At 39.3% G+C, this 15,549-nt stretch overlaps 1 protein-coding gene and 1 long non-coding RNA gene across 7 annotated transcripts in view; one reads left to right on the top strand and one right to left on the bottom strand.

The window, feature by feature from the left end:
* SPATA6 (spermatogenesis associated 6) overlaps window positions 1–7,668 on the bottom strand; it is a 143,599-nt gene extending 135,931 nt beyond the window's left edge. Inside the window, exon 1 of one of the 4 annotated variants that reach the window (XM_020869676.2) lies at window positions 7,405–7,668. In XM_020869676.2, coding sequence (XP_020725335.1) covers window positions 7,405–7,455 — 51 coding nt within the window. In that variant the 5' untranslated portion in view covers window positions 7,456–7,668. Of the gene's footprint in view, window positions 1–7,189 lie in introns of all 4 variants that reach the window. The other 3 variants (XM_020869677.2, XM_070468196.1, XM_070468195.1) reach the window with 3 other exon arrangements.
* On the top strand, window positions 6,196–15,118 carry LOC139035241 (uncharacterized). Of its 3 annotated transcripts, none has more exons than XR_011487882.1 (3): window positions 6,196–6,344; window positions 12,218–12,318; window positions 12,403–15,118. It is a non-coding gene; the product is annotated as an uncharacterized lncRNA (long non-coding RNA). The 3 variants fall into 3 exon arrangements; XR_011487883.1 differs by having other exon boundaries at window positions 8,001–12,318; XR_011487884.1 differs by lacking the exon at window positions 6,196–6,344 and adding an exon at window positions 6,808–6,992 and having other exon boundaries at window positions 8,001–12,318.
* Window positions 15,119–15,549: the final 431 nt, after the last annotated feature.

The following is a 15,549-nucleotide window of genomic DNA, read 5'->3' as shown; positions in this document are numbered from 1 at the left end:
CAACATCATAAATCATCAGGAAAATGAAAATCAAAACTACAATTAGATATAACTTCACACATATCAGAAGAACTATCATGAAGAAGACATGATATAACCAGTGTTGGTGAGGATCTAAAGAAAAGGGAATCGTAAAGACACTGCTTGTGGGAATGAAAATTGCGCATAGACACTATGGAAAACAGTATGGAGGTTCTTCAAATAACCTGAAATAGAATGGCCATATATGATCCAGCAATCCTAATTTTGGATGTATACCCAAAGGAACTGAAATCAAGATCTCATATATGTACTCTCATGTTCACAACAGCATTACTCATAACACCCAAGATAAGAAGGTAACCTAAGTGTCTGTTAACGGATAACTGGATGAATGGACAAAGAACATGGGATATACACATAGCAACACTATTCAGCCAACAGAAAAAAAGAAATCCTGTCATTTGTGACAAACTGGATGGACTTTGAAGGCATTATGCTAAATGAAACAGAAAAAAAACAAACCCTGTAAAATACCACTTATATGTGAAATCTAAAAAGATCAACTCAGAGAAACAGAGAGTAGAGTGGTGCTTCCCAAGGGTTGAGGAGGTGGGGGAAATGGGGAGATAAGTGGTCAAAGGGTGTAAACTTCTAGTTATAAGATTAACAAGTATCTAATGTAAACAGCGTGGTCACTATAATTAATAATACTGTACTGTATACTTGAATGTTGCTAAGTAAATCTTACCTGTTCTCAACTCAAAAAAGAATGGCAACTATGTGACAGGATGGAGATGGTAGCTAATATTTTGGTAGCAACCATTTTGCAATTTATAAACATAAATCAACATACTATACAGTTTAAACATATATAATGCTATGTATCAATTATATATCAATAAAGTTGGGGAAGGGACAATAGAAAGGATAAAGACTTACTGCTTCCCATGACAACATGGATGAAGTCTCACAAAGAAGTCACATAAAAAAGTGGAAGGAGACAGGGAGTGAAAGGAGGGAGAGAGAAAGAGAGACAGAGAAATTGACATTCTAAGTTCAAAATACATTGAGATAGAAGTCAAGATAGTGGTTACCTCTGAGAAGAGAAGAGGGGAGGTGGAGTAGCCGGAAGGAATGGAGAACAAGGAAGCAACCTGGAGTGCTGATAATATTCTGACTATCCATCTGGGTGGTAATTATACACTTTGTATAGGTACACTTTCTAAATATATGCTATAGTTCCATAAAAAGTTAAGGACTCAGTAGCATTCTTTATCAGCAACAACAACAAAAAGAACAAAGAAACTGAAAACAAAAGGCATTACTAAAAAAAGCAAAAAAAAAGTGAAAAAATTAGCTTCAACTGGAAGATCTTTGAAATTTACATTACATATAACCAACAAGTTATATGGTGATTTGTCATAGAAGCCCTAGGAAACTAACACAATTCCCTAAGACTCAATAGTTTCATTTCTAAATCTATACCCTAGAGCACTGGGTGTCTCTAAGATCCCAAATCCTGCTTTTACAAATTTTGCAGTTTACCTATAGCTGTAACTGAAAAAATAAACCAATGCCAAAACTGAAAAAAATACAGAAATACTTTATAATTACATATTTATATGTGTAAATGCTGAGACAGGACTAGGCTTGAAGATACACTCTTTGCACCTATTCACAGAATCAACATGAACTGGTCAGTTTCAAATGCTGAATGGTAGGTGTCGCCTACTGGCAACTCAACTTAAGCAAAGCTGACAGTGATGCCATGATTTTCTGAAAAAGTAAACTCTTAACAGAGTTCCAAACAAAACAAAGTATACTCTTTCCTCACTTTACATGGTAAATGCATCACTGGAAAAATCACTGTCCTTAAAACTTTTCCACACACATATACAAAAAAGGTCTGTGTTTATACATAAAACAGAGTTAGATTCTTAATCTCTAATAATTATAAACAGGCTTTCATGTATATGTATAGGTATATATTCAAGGGAACATTCAAGTCATACAGAATACCAGACAATATCAATAGAACCCCCCCACACACACACACCACAACCACTATGGCAAACAAAGATAGCCCAACAAATACTCCCTAGGGCACACTACCAGCCCTTGAGAACAGATTCATGGACACCAAGATATGTATGAATATTCTCACTACAATGCTATTTGTAATATTCAAAAAGAGGAACACTAGCAGTTAAAAGTCCATTAATAGGGGAAGAAGAATTAAATCTCGCATGCAAACATACAGCATTATGCAACAACCGGGCTTCCTAGGTAGTTCAGTGGTAAAGAACCTGCCTGCCAATGCAGGAGATGCGGGTTCTATCCCTGGGTTGAAAAGATCCCCTGGAGAAGGAAGTGGTGACCCACTCTAGTATTCTTGCCTGGGAAATCTGGAGAGAGGAGCCTGATGGGCTACAGTCCATGGAATCACAAAAATGTCAGGCGTGACTTAGCAACTAAACAACAACAACAACAAAATGTAACAATTAAGGAAATGAACTAGATTTGCAAGAATCAACACTTGGTGACAAATTTTAGAAACAGTGAAGTGGGAAAACAGATTTACAGAAGGACACCTACAGTATTTCCTGCAGTCTATGGGGTCGCAAAGAGTCGGACACGACTTGGTAACTGAACAGCAACCTACAGTGTTATACCATTTGTGTAAGATTTTAAAACAGAGCAACAGTATACAGATTATGTAGGTATACGCAAATATGTAGCAAACATAAAAAACGTGAATGAAAAGAATACAGTCCAACTTCAGAATAGTGATTATGTTACCTCTAGAAAGGGAGGGAGGAAAACTGGACTCAGAAAAAGGTGCAAAAGGGCCATAAACTAGATCTGTAACATTTTGTTAAAAACAAAAATCTTCAGGAAATGTAAAATGGGCATTTATTAAGTCAGGGTGGGGAAAGATTACAATATTTAGCTTTTCTTTTTCTGTAAGTCCGAAGTACTTTTTGGCAAAGTTTTAAAAAGTCTGTATTCCAGGGAAATACCAACTGCAGCATAATTGAGTAAGGAAACCAGATAACCATCACAGATGGTCAGATGAATAGTGATAGAAAAGGACCTAGATCTCTTTGCTTCAATGCCAGCAATAATTTGAGTGAGGTAACAAGGTGAGGGAAATATAGAGGAGAAAAAAATGGGAATTATATAATACTGACTAATCCCAAACTGACACTATTCAGCTAAAGCAAATTGGCTGGTTTTACTGCCCAGGCATTGGGCTTTACTCATACCTCCAATTTCTTCTGCCTATATTCCTAAAAAAAAAAATCTCATGGAAACGGCACTACTGAATAAGAAGAAGGTAGAGAGAAGCAGCAGCAAATATACTTTTTTTATATCACATTTGTTCCAAATATCAAAAGTGTAAGTGATAGGAAATATAATTTTTGGCTGCTCTTTAAACTTGAGTTACTTGGCATATTATATCATTTTCCCAAGGTTCCTTGAGAAGAGTCACACTTTCTTTCCCAGCAATATATTTTCTCTCAAATCTTGGTTCTGTTGAGCAACTCAAAATATTGTGTTATACACCAAAACCTTCCATGTTTACTCATTTTTGCTTTCATATTATCATAGTATCAAAGATGAGATTGCCACAAATACAAGACTGCAACAAAAAATAAACATGGAAATGGGAGAAGAAAATGAAGTGCCACATTTTCAATAAGCAAGTAGAAATTAAACACCTAATTTCCAGTTTAGAAGAGCAAATTAAATGTCACCACAATGGGAAAAAAATCAGACAATAACATGGGATGTTCTATATTCGAGTCTGGTCTCCTTAACATAATGTGCATAAAAAAACTTTTTCAGGAATGAATGTGTATAGTAGCTTTATCCAAGACAGTCACAACCTGGTAACAACCCAAATAATCAACATAAAGAGAAGGCATAAACATGTTGTGGTGTACAACAAAATCTGGTATGAACCATATGACAGAAATCTGGTGTGAACCATATATATATATATATATATATGATATATATAACCATATAACCATATAATAGCTACTACACAGTAGAAAGGAATAACTACTGATAAGCACAGCAACATGGATGGGTCTAAAAATACAATGACCAAGAGAAGCCCACAGAAAATATTTTACACTATATAGCTCATTTAATATGAAGCTCAAGGACTGGCAAACTAATCAGTAGTGAGTGACAGAAATCAGAGTAAGTGTTCCCTTTGTGCAGGGCTTAAAAGGAGGAACAAGGGAATTTACTGGGGTGCTGCAAGAGTTCTAAACCTTGATCTGAATAATGGTTACATAAAATGTATAAATCTATCTAAATCCACAAAAGAAAAGACATTGTGGAAATGAAAAAGTAAAACTGCTTTATATTAAAATGAACTAAAATAATCTAACAACCAAATGCAACATGTAAACTTTGATTGGATCCTGGTTTGGAAAAGCAAACTATACAAGTCATTTCTGTGACGAGGAAAACCTGAAAATGGACTAGATACTAAGAAAGCATCAATAATTATCATAGGTGTGATAATAGCATTGAGGTTATGTAGAACAACGTCCTTTTTTTTAGAACACATATCCTAAAGCATTCAGGAGTCTCATGGCAACAACTCTGTCATGTTTTAGCAAAAAAAATTTATTATACATACACAAATGTACAGATATATCAAACTAATGAACACAGGTCATGGGATATAGTTATTCATTGTACTATTCTCTCAACAACTCTATGTTTGAAAAATGTCAATAAAAAATTGAGGGGGAAAAGAAAATGTCAACTTTTCTAGATCTTAAGTGATCTTCAGGATACATTATAGAAAGTATAAAAGCAAAGTGCAGAGTAGCTTATGTAACATGCTATCTATCATGAAGGAAAGGAAGGAAAGTAAAAAATATATATGGGAAGGGGCAGTGTACTGTGTGTGTGTGTATCTACTGAGATTATATTACGAAAGGAAATACTAGAAGAATCAGTCAAAATGGTTTCTTATAGCAGGTAAAAATAGATGGAAAATATGTTTGACTAGGGCTGGAAGTGAGACTTCTCGGAATGTATCATTTTATACAGTTTTGACTTTTACTCCATAAATGTAAAGAATTGAATTAAATTGGAAAAAAAAAGAAATTGAAAAGACATTAAAAATATCTTTGCTCATATAACTCCTCTATTCAGTCAAAGCCAAATCAAGCTTGTTTAACCTATATGATTATTAACAGTTTTTATTTTTATTTTTTTTGCTCCTTCTGAGCATCAGAGTAATTTAATGGGGCTTTTGCTGGTCAGAAATCTTAGCCTCATACTGCAGATCTGCCCCTAAAAATAGTCATGCTATTTCCTCATCTGTAAAAAAAAAAGGTAATAATAATAATCCAATGAAAAGATTTCTTAGAACTGTAAAATTCTTGATTCAAATGTTTGCTGGTAAAAAACAGGAATGTTTCCACACGCATAATTTCTTAAGCCACGATGAACAACAAAATTCCACTGCATAGTCATTCCCTTTCCCTCTGATAATACTGGAGAGAAAAAACTTTTCTCTCTCCAACCCCTTCAGGCAGTAGCCGTTACCACACAAAGCACTGATACTTCCTCTAAGCAAGACTGGATTGGCCAAGGAAGGGATGCAACAGGCAGCTGCTCTCAGCAGGCCGCTAAACTCCATTGGTCAGCAGAGGAGGAAGCAGCCAGTAACAAAGTCTAGAGAGGCTGAACTCCAGAGTTTTACTAGCTGCCAAGAGGTTCAGGAAGCTTTGTGTATTCTTTTGCCAAATGAACCCTCCTTTACAAAAAGGCTGCCAAACTCTGGCAGCTGTGGGATTAAACTAAAACTACAGTTTCTGACATTGCAGGGAGTAAAATCTCTGCAGCCTTAAACATAAAACAAGAGAACCAGAAACTCTGTTCTTCACCCCTGCCTCACACTCTGCCTACCCAGCCTTTCTTTCTTTAAGACCCAGCAAAAGACGTAAAACAGTCTTGTGATTTCCCTGGAGGTTTCAGGGGCTGTGCCTCACTGGCCTCACTGTAATGTGAGGAAGGACAGACAGGAAAGCAGGGGATGCTTTCAGAGAGGCTGCAGGCGGCAGAGCCTTGACTGCACGGTGTGCAGGAAGGAAGTGGGGAGGCCTACTTGGTGCAGCACCCAGGGGAGTTACTGGCTATGTAAAGTATTAAAACACAGCACACACCCATACACACACACACACACACACACACACACACACACGTTTTGCTGGGAGATGAAAGAACTGAGAAATAAAAGGACTTAAAGAAACAGAAACAGAAAAAAAAAAAAAGGACTGAAGGAGGAGGAACTGTGTTTCCAAACTGCTTACAGGTCTAAAACAGAGGTATGGAAAGACTTTTGGGTGGATTTCCTCTAGAAGACAGAAACTGGGGCTTTTGTCTTAAGAGGATAATGGAGGGTTCTGTAAAGAATGAGGGGGAAGGAGATCAAAACCCCTTGGAAGGTCCTATGAGATTGTTTAGAGGGATGGTGTTTGCTCAGAGCTTGAAGAGGTCCAGGGCCTTTCTCTGAGGAAGGACACGGGAGTTCTCCGCCTCAGCTGGATTTCCACAGCAAGGTCGGGGACAGGACCCTCCCTCTTTGGCATCTCTTCCATAGGGTAGCGGGTCGTCTCCAGCAAGTTGAGTGAATGAGTAGTTTCCTCTTAAAGTTGGTGCCTTTCTTGGAGTGAAGAGAAGGATAGGGGATCCCTCTCAACATTGGGAGAGTTTGGGGACTGCAGGAACCTGAAATGGTTTCTGAGGGGTGGCCCTGGGGAGGCGGGGGTGGGGGGGGGGGGAGATAGCAAGCTGCTGCGCGCAATGATGACACACTTCGGTTGTGGAGTGTGGGGATTCTTCTTTGAAGATTTGAGAGGAAAGGCCCCTGCACTAATCAAAGCTTGCTAACCAGTCCGAAGGAACCCACCAGCACTGATTTGAGAAGAAATCCATCCCCCAGCCCCCGCCCCCTAAGACTGGGGAGATCTCAGGTCAGTAATAATCTCTCAGGAAAAGAACAGGAACAGAGAAGAGGAATTTTTAAAAGAAACCCCTACCCCTACCCCAATCCACTGGAAAGTAAAGCACGCGGAGAGCAGGACTTTCAAAAGTGGTTTAAACAAGATTTGAAGAAACTCGAACTGGAAGCTGAGAGGAAGTTAGGGGAGCTGAGAGGTGGGGATCAGACCTCTGTGTGGCTGGAGCAGGAGAGCATTCGTGATATTTGAGGTTGAGGAAGACCCAAGTGACACCGGGTCAGGGCTCCATAGGGATGACTCGGAGCGTGGAGGAAGTTTCTAGGTGAACCGGGGTTCTCGGAAGAGAACGGAGGCGGCGTCCTGAGTAAATTCCCGAGGCTCACGACACCCGGGCGGCGGCGGTGGGGGCGCGACCAGTACTCACAGAGCGGATCTCCAGCGCCAGGGCGCATTGCAGCGCCTTCACCTTCGGCATCCGGGCGGGGTTGGGGCGGCGGGGACAGACCCCGGCCGCGGACCCGAGGGAGGCGAGGAGACGCAGGGCGGGGCGGGAACGGGGAGGAGACGAGGTGGCGGCGGCGGTGACGGCTGTGGCCCCCAGGCCGGGGCCCGTGGTCCAGCCTGGGTCCCGCCCGAGCAGCAGCGGTGCGCGGGGCGCGGACTCGTTGTCATAGCAGCCGGGAGGGGCGGGGCCGGAAGAGAAGCCCTGCGGGAACGCGCCGGAGCCGCCTCTCGAGTACGAGCGGCTGGGGGCAGGGCTTGGCGAACGCTGGGAGGGGCGGGGCCGCACGAGGAGGCGGGGCTGCCGAAGAGGCGCGGTGGGCGGGGCAGTTCGTCTGTGACGTCAAACTATGGGCCCAAAACCAGAGGAGGAAGAGAATAGCTACAGTGTGCAGGGCAGGGAGGTGGACTCAAGAGCTCTGAGTTCCAGAGTGGCCGTGGCAACTTGTGCTAGTGGCGTCTCCAACTATAAAGAATAATAATGGTTTTTCGTTTTCTTATTTGAATTTCACGATATAGTTTTCAAAGCCAGCATGAGAAAACAGAATTGGAGAAGATCCTTGTTCAATTCAAAGTTATAACCAAGACTGGACCTCAAGAACTCTCATGTAAATCTCTGGTTCCTCCCTGAGAAGACGGTTGTCAGTCAAATCACCTATCTCTTCCTCATCTCCTATTCTGTGACTTTTGGTTACTACATCCACCTTCCCTTCAAGGATTCGTGTTTAATCATTGTGTATGCATCCCAGAGTATATTGTTTTAAATTGTTTAAAATTGAACTGTCAATGAAGTGCGAACAGTGTTTATTGTTTTAAATTGAACCGTCAGTGAAGTGCCTATAAATCTAGTTGTGAAGCACCTGAGCCATAGACTGCCAAAGATTAAAAGAATCTAAGATTTTGCTCAAACCAATCATTTCAAAACCATGTTTAGGGTGAAATTTAATCTCTGGTTCCTCTGCTTTTCTAAGTCCACCTTGACAACTGGAAGTTCGCGGTTCACATACTGTTGAAGCCTGGCTTGGAGAATACTGAGAATTACTTTACTAGCATGTGAGATGAGTGCAACTGTGCAGTAGTTTGAGCGTTCTTTGGCATTTCCTTTTTTGGGGATTGAAATGAAAACTGACCTTTTCGAGTCCTGTGGCCACTGCTGAGTTTTCCAGATTTGCTGGCATATTGAATGCAGCACTTTCATAGCATCATCTTTTAGGGTTTGAAATAGCTCAATGGGAATTCCATCACCTTCACTAGCTTTGTTTGAAGTGATGATTCCTAAGGCCCACTTGACTTCACATTCCAGGATGTCTGGCTCTAGGTGAGTGATCACACCATCATGATTATCTGGGTCATGAAGATCTTTTTTGTATAGTTCTTCTGTGTGTTCTTGCCACCTCTTTTTATCTTCTGCTTCTGTTAAGTCCATACCATTTCTGGCCTTTATTGTGCTCATCCTTGCATGAAATGGTCCCTCGGTATCTCTAATTTTCTTGAAGAGATCTCTGGCATCTAGTGGATGCCAACACCCAGTGGATCATCAAAAAAGCAAGAGAGTTCCAAAAAAACTTCTACTTTTGCTTTATTGACTACACCAAAGCCTTTGACTGTGTGGATCACAACAAACTGTGGAAAATTCTGAAAGAGATGGGAATACCAGACCACCTTCCCTGCCTCCTGAGAAATCTGTATGCAGGTCAAGAAGCAACAGTTAGAGTCGGACATGGAACAACAGACTGCTTCCAAATTGGGAAAGGAGTACGACAAGGCTGTGTATTGTCACCCTGCTTATTTAACTTATATGCAGAGTACATCATGCAAAATGCCAGGCTGGATGAAGCACAAGCTGGAATCAAGATTGCCGGGAGAAGTATCAATAACCTCAGATATGCAGATGACACCACCCTTATGGCAGAAAGTGAATAAGAACTAAAGGGCCTCTTGATGAAAGTGAAAGAGGAGAGTAAAAATGTTGGCTTGAAACTCAACATTCAGAAAACTAAGATCATGGCATCTGGGCCCATCACTTCATGGGAAATAGATGGGGAAACAGTGACAGACTTTATTTCTTTGGGCTCCAGAATCACTGAAGATGGTGACTGCAGCCATGAAATTAAGACGCTTGCTCCTTGGAAGATAAGGTATGACCTTATAAGGCAGCATATTAAAAAGAGAGATATTACTTTGCCAACAAAGGTCCATCTAGTCAAGGCTGTGGTTTTTCCAATAGTCATGTATGGATGTGAGAGTTGGATTACAAAGAAAGCTGAGCACCGAAGAATTGATTCTTTTGAACTGTGGTATTGGAGAAGACTCTTGAGAGTCCCTTGGACTGCAAGGAGATCCAACCAGTCCATCCTAAAAGAAATCAGTCCTGAATATTCATTGGAAGGACTGATGCTGAAGCTGAAACTCCAATACTTTGGCCACCTGATGTGAAGAACCGACTCATTTGAAAAGACCCTAATGCTGGGAAAGACTGAAGGCAGGAGGAGAAGGGGATGACAGAGGATGAGATGGTTGGATGGCATCACCAACTCAATGGACATGAGTTTGAGTAAGCTCCGGGAGTTGGTGATGGACAGGGAGGCCTAGTGTGCAGTCCATGGGGTCTCAAAGAATCAGACATGACTGAGTGACTGAACTGAACTGAACTTAGTGTGAAATACATTATACATACAGAAGTATATATATCAATTTCATCTTAAACAATAATAACAATAAAGCAATACCTGTGCAACTAACTTCCAGCTTAATAGAACATTACCAGCATCCTAGAAATGTCCCAAACAATTCATTACCTTCCTTGCCCTAATAGTAACCACTACCCTGACTTTGTCACAATAATTCCCTTGCTTTTCTAAATACTTTTGAGTTCATGATTGCATTTCTAATCAATATATTATTTAACTTTTCCCTGTTATTGATATGATATAAACATAATTAATACTATATGTATTCTGTAACTTGCTTCTATCACTCTTACACTGTAGGATTCTCCCAATGTTGATGCTATGTAACAGGAAGCTTTTCCCATTATTAGACAGTGAAATATGTCCGACATAACACAAGAATATACATTGGTTTAGTTATACTTAAAGAGCCCTTTGATGAAGGTGAAAGAGGAGAGTGAAAACGCTGACTCAAAATTCAACATTCAAAAAACTAAGATCATGGTATCCAATCCCATCACTTCATGATAAATAGATGGGGAAAAAGATGAAACAGTGACAGACTTTATTTTCTTGGATTCCAAAATTGCTGTGGATGGTGACTGCAGCCATAAAATTAAAAGACACTTGTTCCTTAGAGGAAAAGCTATGACAGACCTAGACAGTATGTTACAAAGCAGAGACATCACTTCGCCAACAAAGGTCCATCTAGTCAAGGCTGTGGTTTTTCCAGTAGTCATGTATGGATGTGAGAGTTGGACCATAAAGAAGGCTGAGCGCCAAAGAATTGATGGTTTCAAAATGTGGTGCTGAAGACTCTTGAGAGTCCCTTGCACGGCAGGGAGATCAAGCCTAAAGGAAATCAGTCCTGAATATTCATTGGAAGGGCTGATGTTGAAGCTGAAACTCCACCTGACATGAAGAACCGACTCATTTGAAAAGACACCGATGCTAGGAAATACTGAAGGCAGGAGGAGAAGGGGACGACAGAGGATAGGATGGCTGGATGGCATCACCAACTCAATGGACCTGAGTTTGAGTAAGCTCCGGGAGTTGGTGATGGACAGGGAAGCCTAGCGTGCTGCAGTCCATGGGGTCTCAAAGAGTCAGACATGACTTAGAGACTGAACAGCAGCATTGATGGTTGCCTGTACTGTTTCCATTTTTAGCTGTTAACAACAATGTTGTTGTAGACATTCTAGTCCGTGTCTACTTGTGCATATATGCTACAGGAATGGATTGACTGGGTTTTAAGTTTTGCACATGTGGGACTTTAATAAGTAATGACACACCATTTTCCAAAGTTGTATCAATTAATATTCCTGCTGGGAGTGTATACGAGTTCTTCTTTTCCACAGATCTCATGATACTTGGATAGAAATCCAGGATCCAGGTTTTGTTTTGTTTCCTCTAATGAATAAGCTAGATTTCCCAACAATATCTACTAAACATTTTATATTTTATCTCATTGATTTGTGGCACTGCCTGTATCATACATTAACTACCCAAAGTTCTGTCTTAAAGATTCCTATTCTGTTCTTGTGTTCTATTTGTCTTTCTTGGAATAGTATCACACTGTGTTATTACTAGGCTTCTTAATATCTCATTTAGCGTTTCTTTCTCCATCTTTCTTGATTTATTTAACTTTGTGATCTTTTATTGGCTTTTTTTTTATTTTAGAGTAAGCTTGTCAAGTTTCTCATACATTTCAACTGGAATTTTTATTGTGATACATTAAATTTATAGGCTAATTTGGGGAATTGACATCTTTGTGATATTGCATCATCCTATCCAAGAACATAAAATGTTTCTCTCTCAGTTCATCGTCTGTATTCTTTGCTAGAGTTTTCAAATTTTCTGCATAAAGGTCTACTTAATCCTGGGTGTTTAATTATAGTTTTTTTCTTTTTACCGCTGAAAACGTTGTCTTACTTTTCATTATATTTGCTAGTTATTGCAACTGTAGAGGCAATTTTATTTCTATAAGTTTAATCTGTCAAATCTGTTAAACTTGTACTATTTGGAATAGCTTCTCTGTTCCATTGTTATTTATTTTTTTTATTGCAGAGATGATAAGCACTGTATTGTGTTTCAATTGCCACCATAACAAATCACTACAAACTTGGAGGTTGAAAACTATCCATGTTTACCATCTTGCTGTTCTGTAGGTCAGAAATGTGACACAGGTCTTGCTGTGCTAAAATCAAAGGATCAACTGGGTTCCTTTCTAGGAGAATCTGTTTCCTTTTCAGCTTCCAGATGCCACCAACATTCCTTGGCCCATGATCTTCCTCCATCTTCAAAGTCAACAGTGAAGAGGCAAGTCTTTCTCCACTTGTTTCACTCTGACCTACTCTTCTGTCTCCCTCCTTCCTCCTTTAAGGACTCTTGATTACAATGAGGCCACTCAGATAATCACCTTTCTCAAGGTCATGTGATTAACAATTCTAATTCTATGTGTCAACCTAATTCTCCCTTTGCCATTTAAGATAACATGTTCATAGACCAGGGATTAGGATACGGACATCTTTGAGGGATTGTTATTCTGTCTCCCACAAGCACCAAGTGAAAGTGAACGTCACTCAGTCCTGTCCGACTCTTTGTGACCCCATGAACTATACAGTCCATGGAATTTTCCAGGCCACAATACTGGAGTGGGTAGCCTTTCCCTTCTCCAGGGGATCTTCCCAGCCCAGGGATCAAACCCAGGTCTCCCTCATTGCAGGCAGATTCTTTACCAGCTGAGCCACAAGGGAAGCCCAAAAGGAATAATAATTATATTGCATCAAATTTCTTCCCAGGTGGCGCTTGTGGTAAAGAATCCTCCTGCATATTCAGGAGACACAGGAGACATGGGTTCCATCCGTGTGTCAGGAAGATCCCCTGGAGAAGGAAATGGCAACCCACTCCAGTATTCTTGCCTGGAAAATTCCATGGGCAGAGGAGCCTGGCAGGCTACAGTCCATGGGGACTCAAAAAGCTGGACACAACTGAGCGACTGACCACACACACATTGCATCAAAATACATCAGATGTGGTAAAAATCCTTGAGTTGGTAAAAATACTTGAAGGAGAAAAAAAGCATGAGTCAGCTTTGAGTGATTTAAGAACCAACTCATTCTCTAACTTGATAAATAAAAAGAAAGAAGCAAGCATTCATATTTAATTTCTTGTTGGAGTTATACCCCAGGGTGACCAAAGAATTGATGAGGGGTCTTTACAGAAGACTCCCAGTGATAAATGAACAGGGAGAATGAAGAATTAGAATATTCATGGATACTAAAACCATTAGTGAAAAGCTGAAAAGGATTTTTATCAGGGGTTGGGTCAGTCTGACAACATTCAAACACATTGATCAATCTTAATATCACAAAAAGAGAGAAAATCAGACATTATATCCCTTCTGGTACAATAAAATATGAACTTTCATGCCAAATAATCCAACTTGAATCTCACCAAAGCATCCAAATATATCACCAATGTACAGGAAATATAGTGTTTAAAGTAACTAACTTGTTAAATAAAACCATAGGGATTTAAGCAGCAAAATGAAGACCATATGATATTTTTCAACAAATTGCAAAGGAAAAAACAAAAATAAAAAGGAGACCCTGTGGACCCTGTGTAAAAGAACTAAAAAGACAATCTAATATAAAGTGCTTATGAGGCAAGAGTAGAAATTTGAATGCTGAATTATTTAAGATAATCTTAAATAATTTTTAAAATCTTTTTTTAGGGATGGAATGGTGCTGGGATCTAGTTCTTTTAAAAAAAAAAAGAGCCTATATATTTTATAAGATCATATACACTGAAGTATTTATGGATGAAATATGATGTCTGGGATTTGCTCCAAAAACCTCCGGTGGAGGTGGGAGCTGTTAGTGATGGACAGTGGTTGAGGTATGGATAAAACAAACTATCCTTCTAATTGTTGATGGTAGGTATGTTAGAGTTCATTATACTGGTTTTTTCTATTTTTTGTATGAACTTAGTTCACATTAATTATGCTAAAGTAGTAAGTAGGTGTTGAACAGTGCCAAATGCTCTTTCTATACTGATTATTGAGATAATCATGTGAGCTTTCAACTTTAGCCTATGTGCAAAGTGAATTACATTGAGTTATTTTGTTCCTGATACTATACCTTTGTTATTGTCTTATACTTTGTTATTTTGTAAATATGCTTTTTGTATTATGTATAGGTATGTATATGTATACATACTTATGTATAGGTATGTATGTATATGTATTTTGCTTTATGTATAGGTTATGTATGTATATATGTATAGGTATGTATATGTATACATACTCATGTATAGGTATGTATGTATATGTACTTTGCTTTATGTATAGGTAATATTTTATTTAGGTTTTCTCATCTATGTTCATATGAATATTGGACTTATAATTTCCCTTTGTCATTGCTTCTTGATTTTAGAATATGATCATAAAAGCATACAACAGACGCCATGTTTACTCTTGTCCACAGATCTCTGATGTTCTCTTTATTTTTCTCCAATCTTTTGCTTCAAGTTTTTCACATTGTATAATCTTTTTGATCTGTCTTCAAGGTAAATGACTCCTTCTGCCATCCCTAATCTTATGTTAAGCCATTCAGTAAATTCATTTCATTTACTATACTGTTTAGTTCTACTACTACTGTTTCATCTACTATGCTATTTAAATTTCCATTTAATCTTTCTTTAAGTGACTGCTGAGATTCCCGTTTTGCTCACACATTAGGATCATATTTTCCTTTACTCTCTGAGCATATTTTCCTTTAATTCTTTGAACATATTTACAATAATTGTTTTAAAGTCTTATATCTGACATCTGACATCTATACCATATCAAGTTCTGTTCCTATTAGCTGCACGTTTCATAATCACATTTTCCTGTTTTTTTGTATGTTTAATAATTTTTTAAATTGAATATTTGATATTTTGAATAACACATTGTGAAATACTGGATTCTGGCTTATCTATTATCATTTCTCTGAAGATAGAGAAATGTGTTGGTGATAGTTGGTGATAGTTGCCTTAAAGTTTAAGGCAAATCTGCTGCGTGCTTAGGCATTCAGTTATGTCTGACTCTTTGCTACCCCATGGACTGTAGCCTGCCAGGCTCCTGTATTCATAGAATTTTTCAGGCAAGAATACTGGAGTAGGTTGCCATTTCCTCCTCCAGGGAGGCAGATTCTTTACCACTAGTGCCACCTTCTTCCCTCTAGTGTGGGCCTTACTATACAACATGGTCCTTTCTTCTGAAGTACAGCCATCCTGGTGTATCAGCTGGATTCCAGGAATATTAAGAGTGCTAAATAGATCTCTCCACAATGGAAAGTTCAGAATTCCAGCGTCCCCCAGCACTGCTTGATCTCAAGTATCTCCCTTCTGTCCCT

The sequence above is a fragment of the Odocoileus virginianus genome, chromosome 5 (assembly GCF_023699985.2).
Source record: "Odocoileus virginianus isolate 20LAN1187 ecotype Illinois chromosome 5, Ovbor_1.2, whole genome shotgun sequence".
NCBI lineage: Eukaryota > Metazoa > Chordata > Mammalia > Artiodactyla > Cervidae > Odocoileus > Odocoileus virginianus.
The sequence above is the reverse complement of the archived record's forward strand: the minus strand, read 5'-3'. Positions and strand labels throughout refer to the sequence as shown.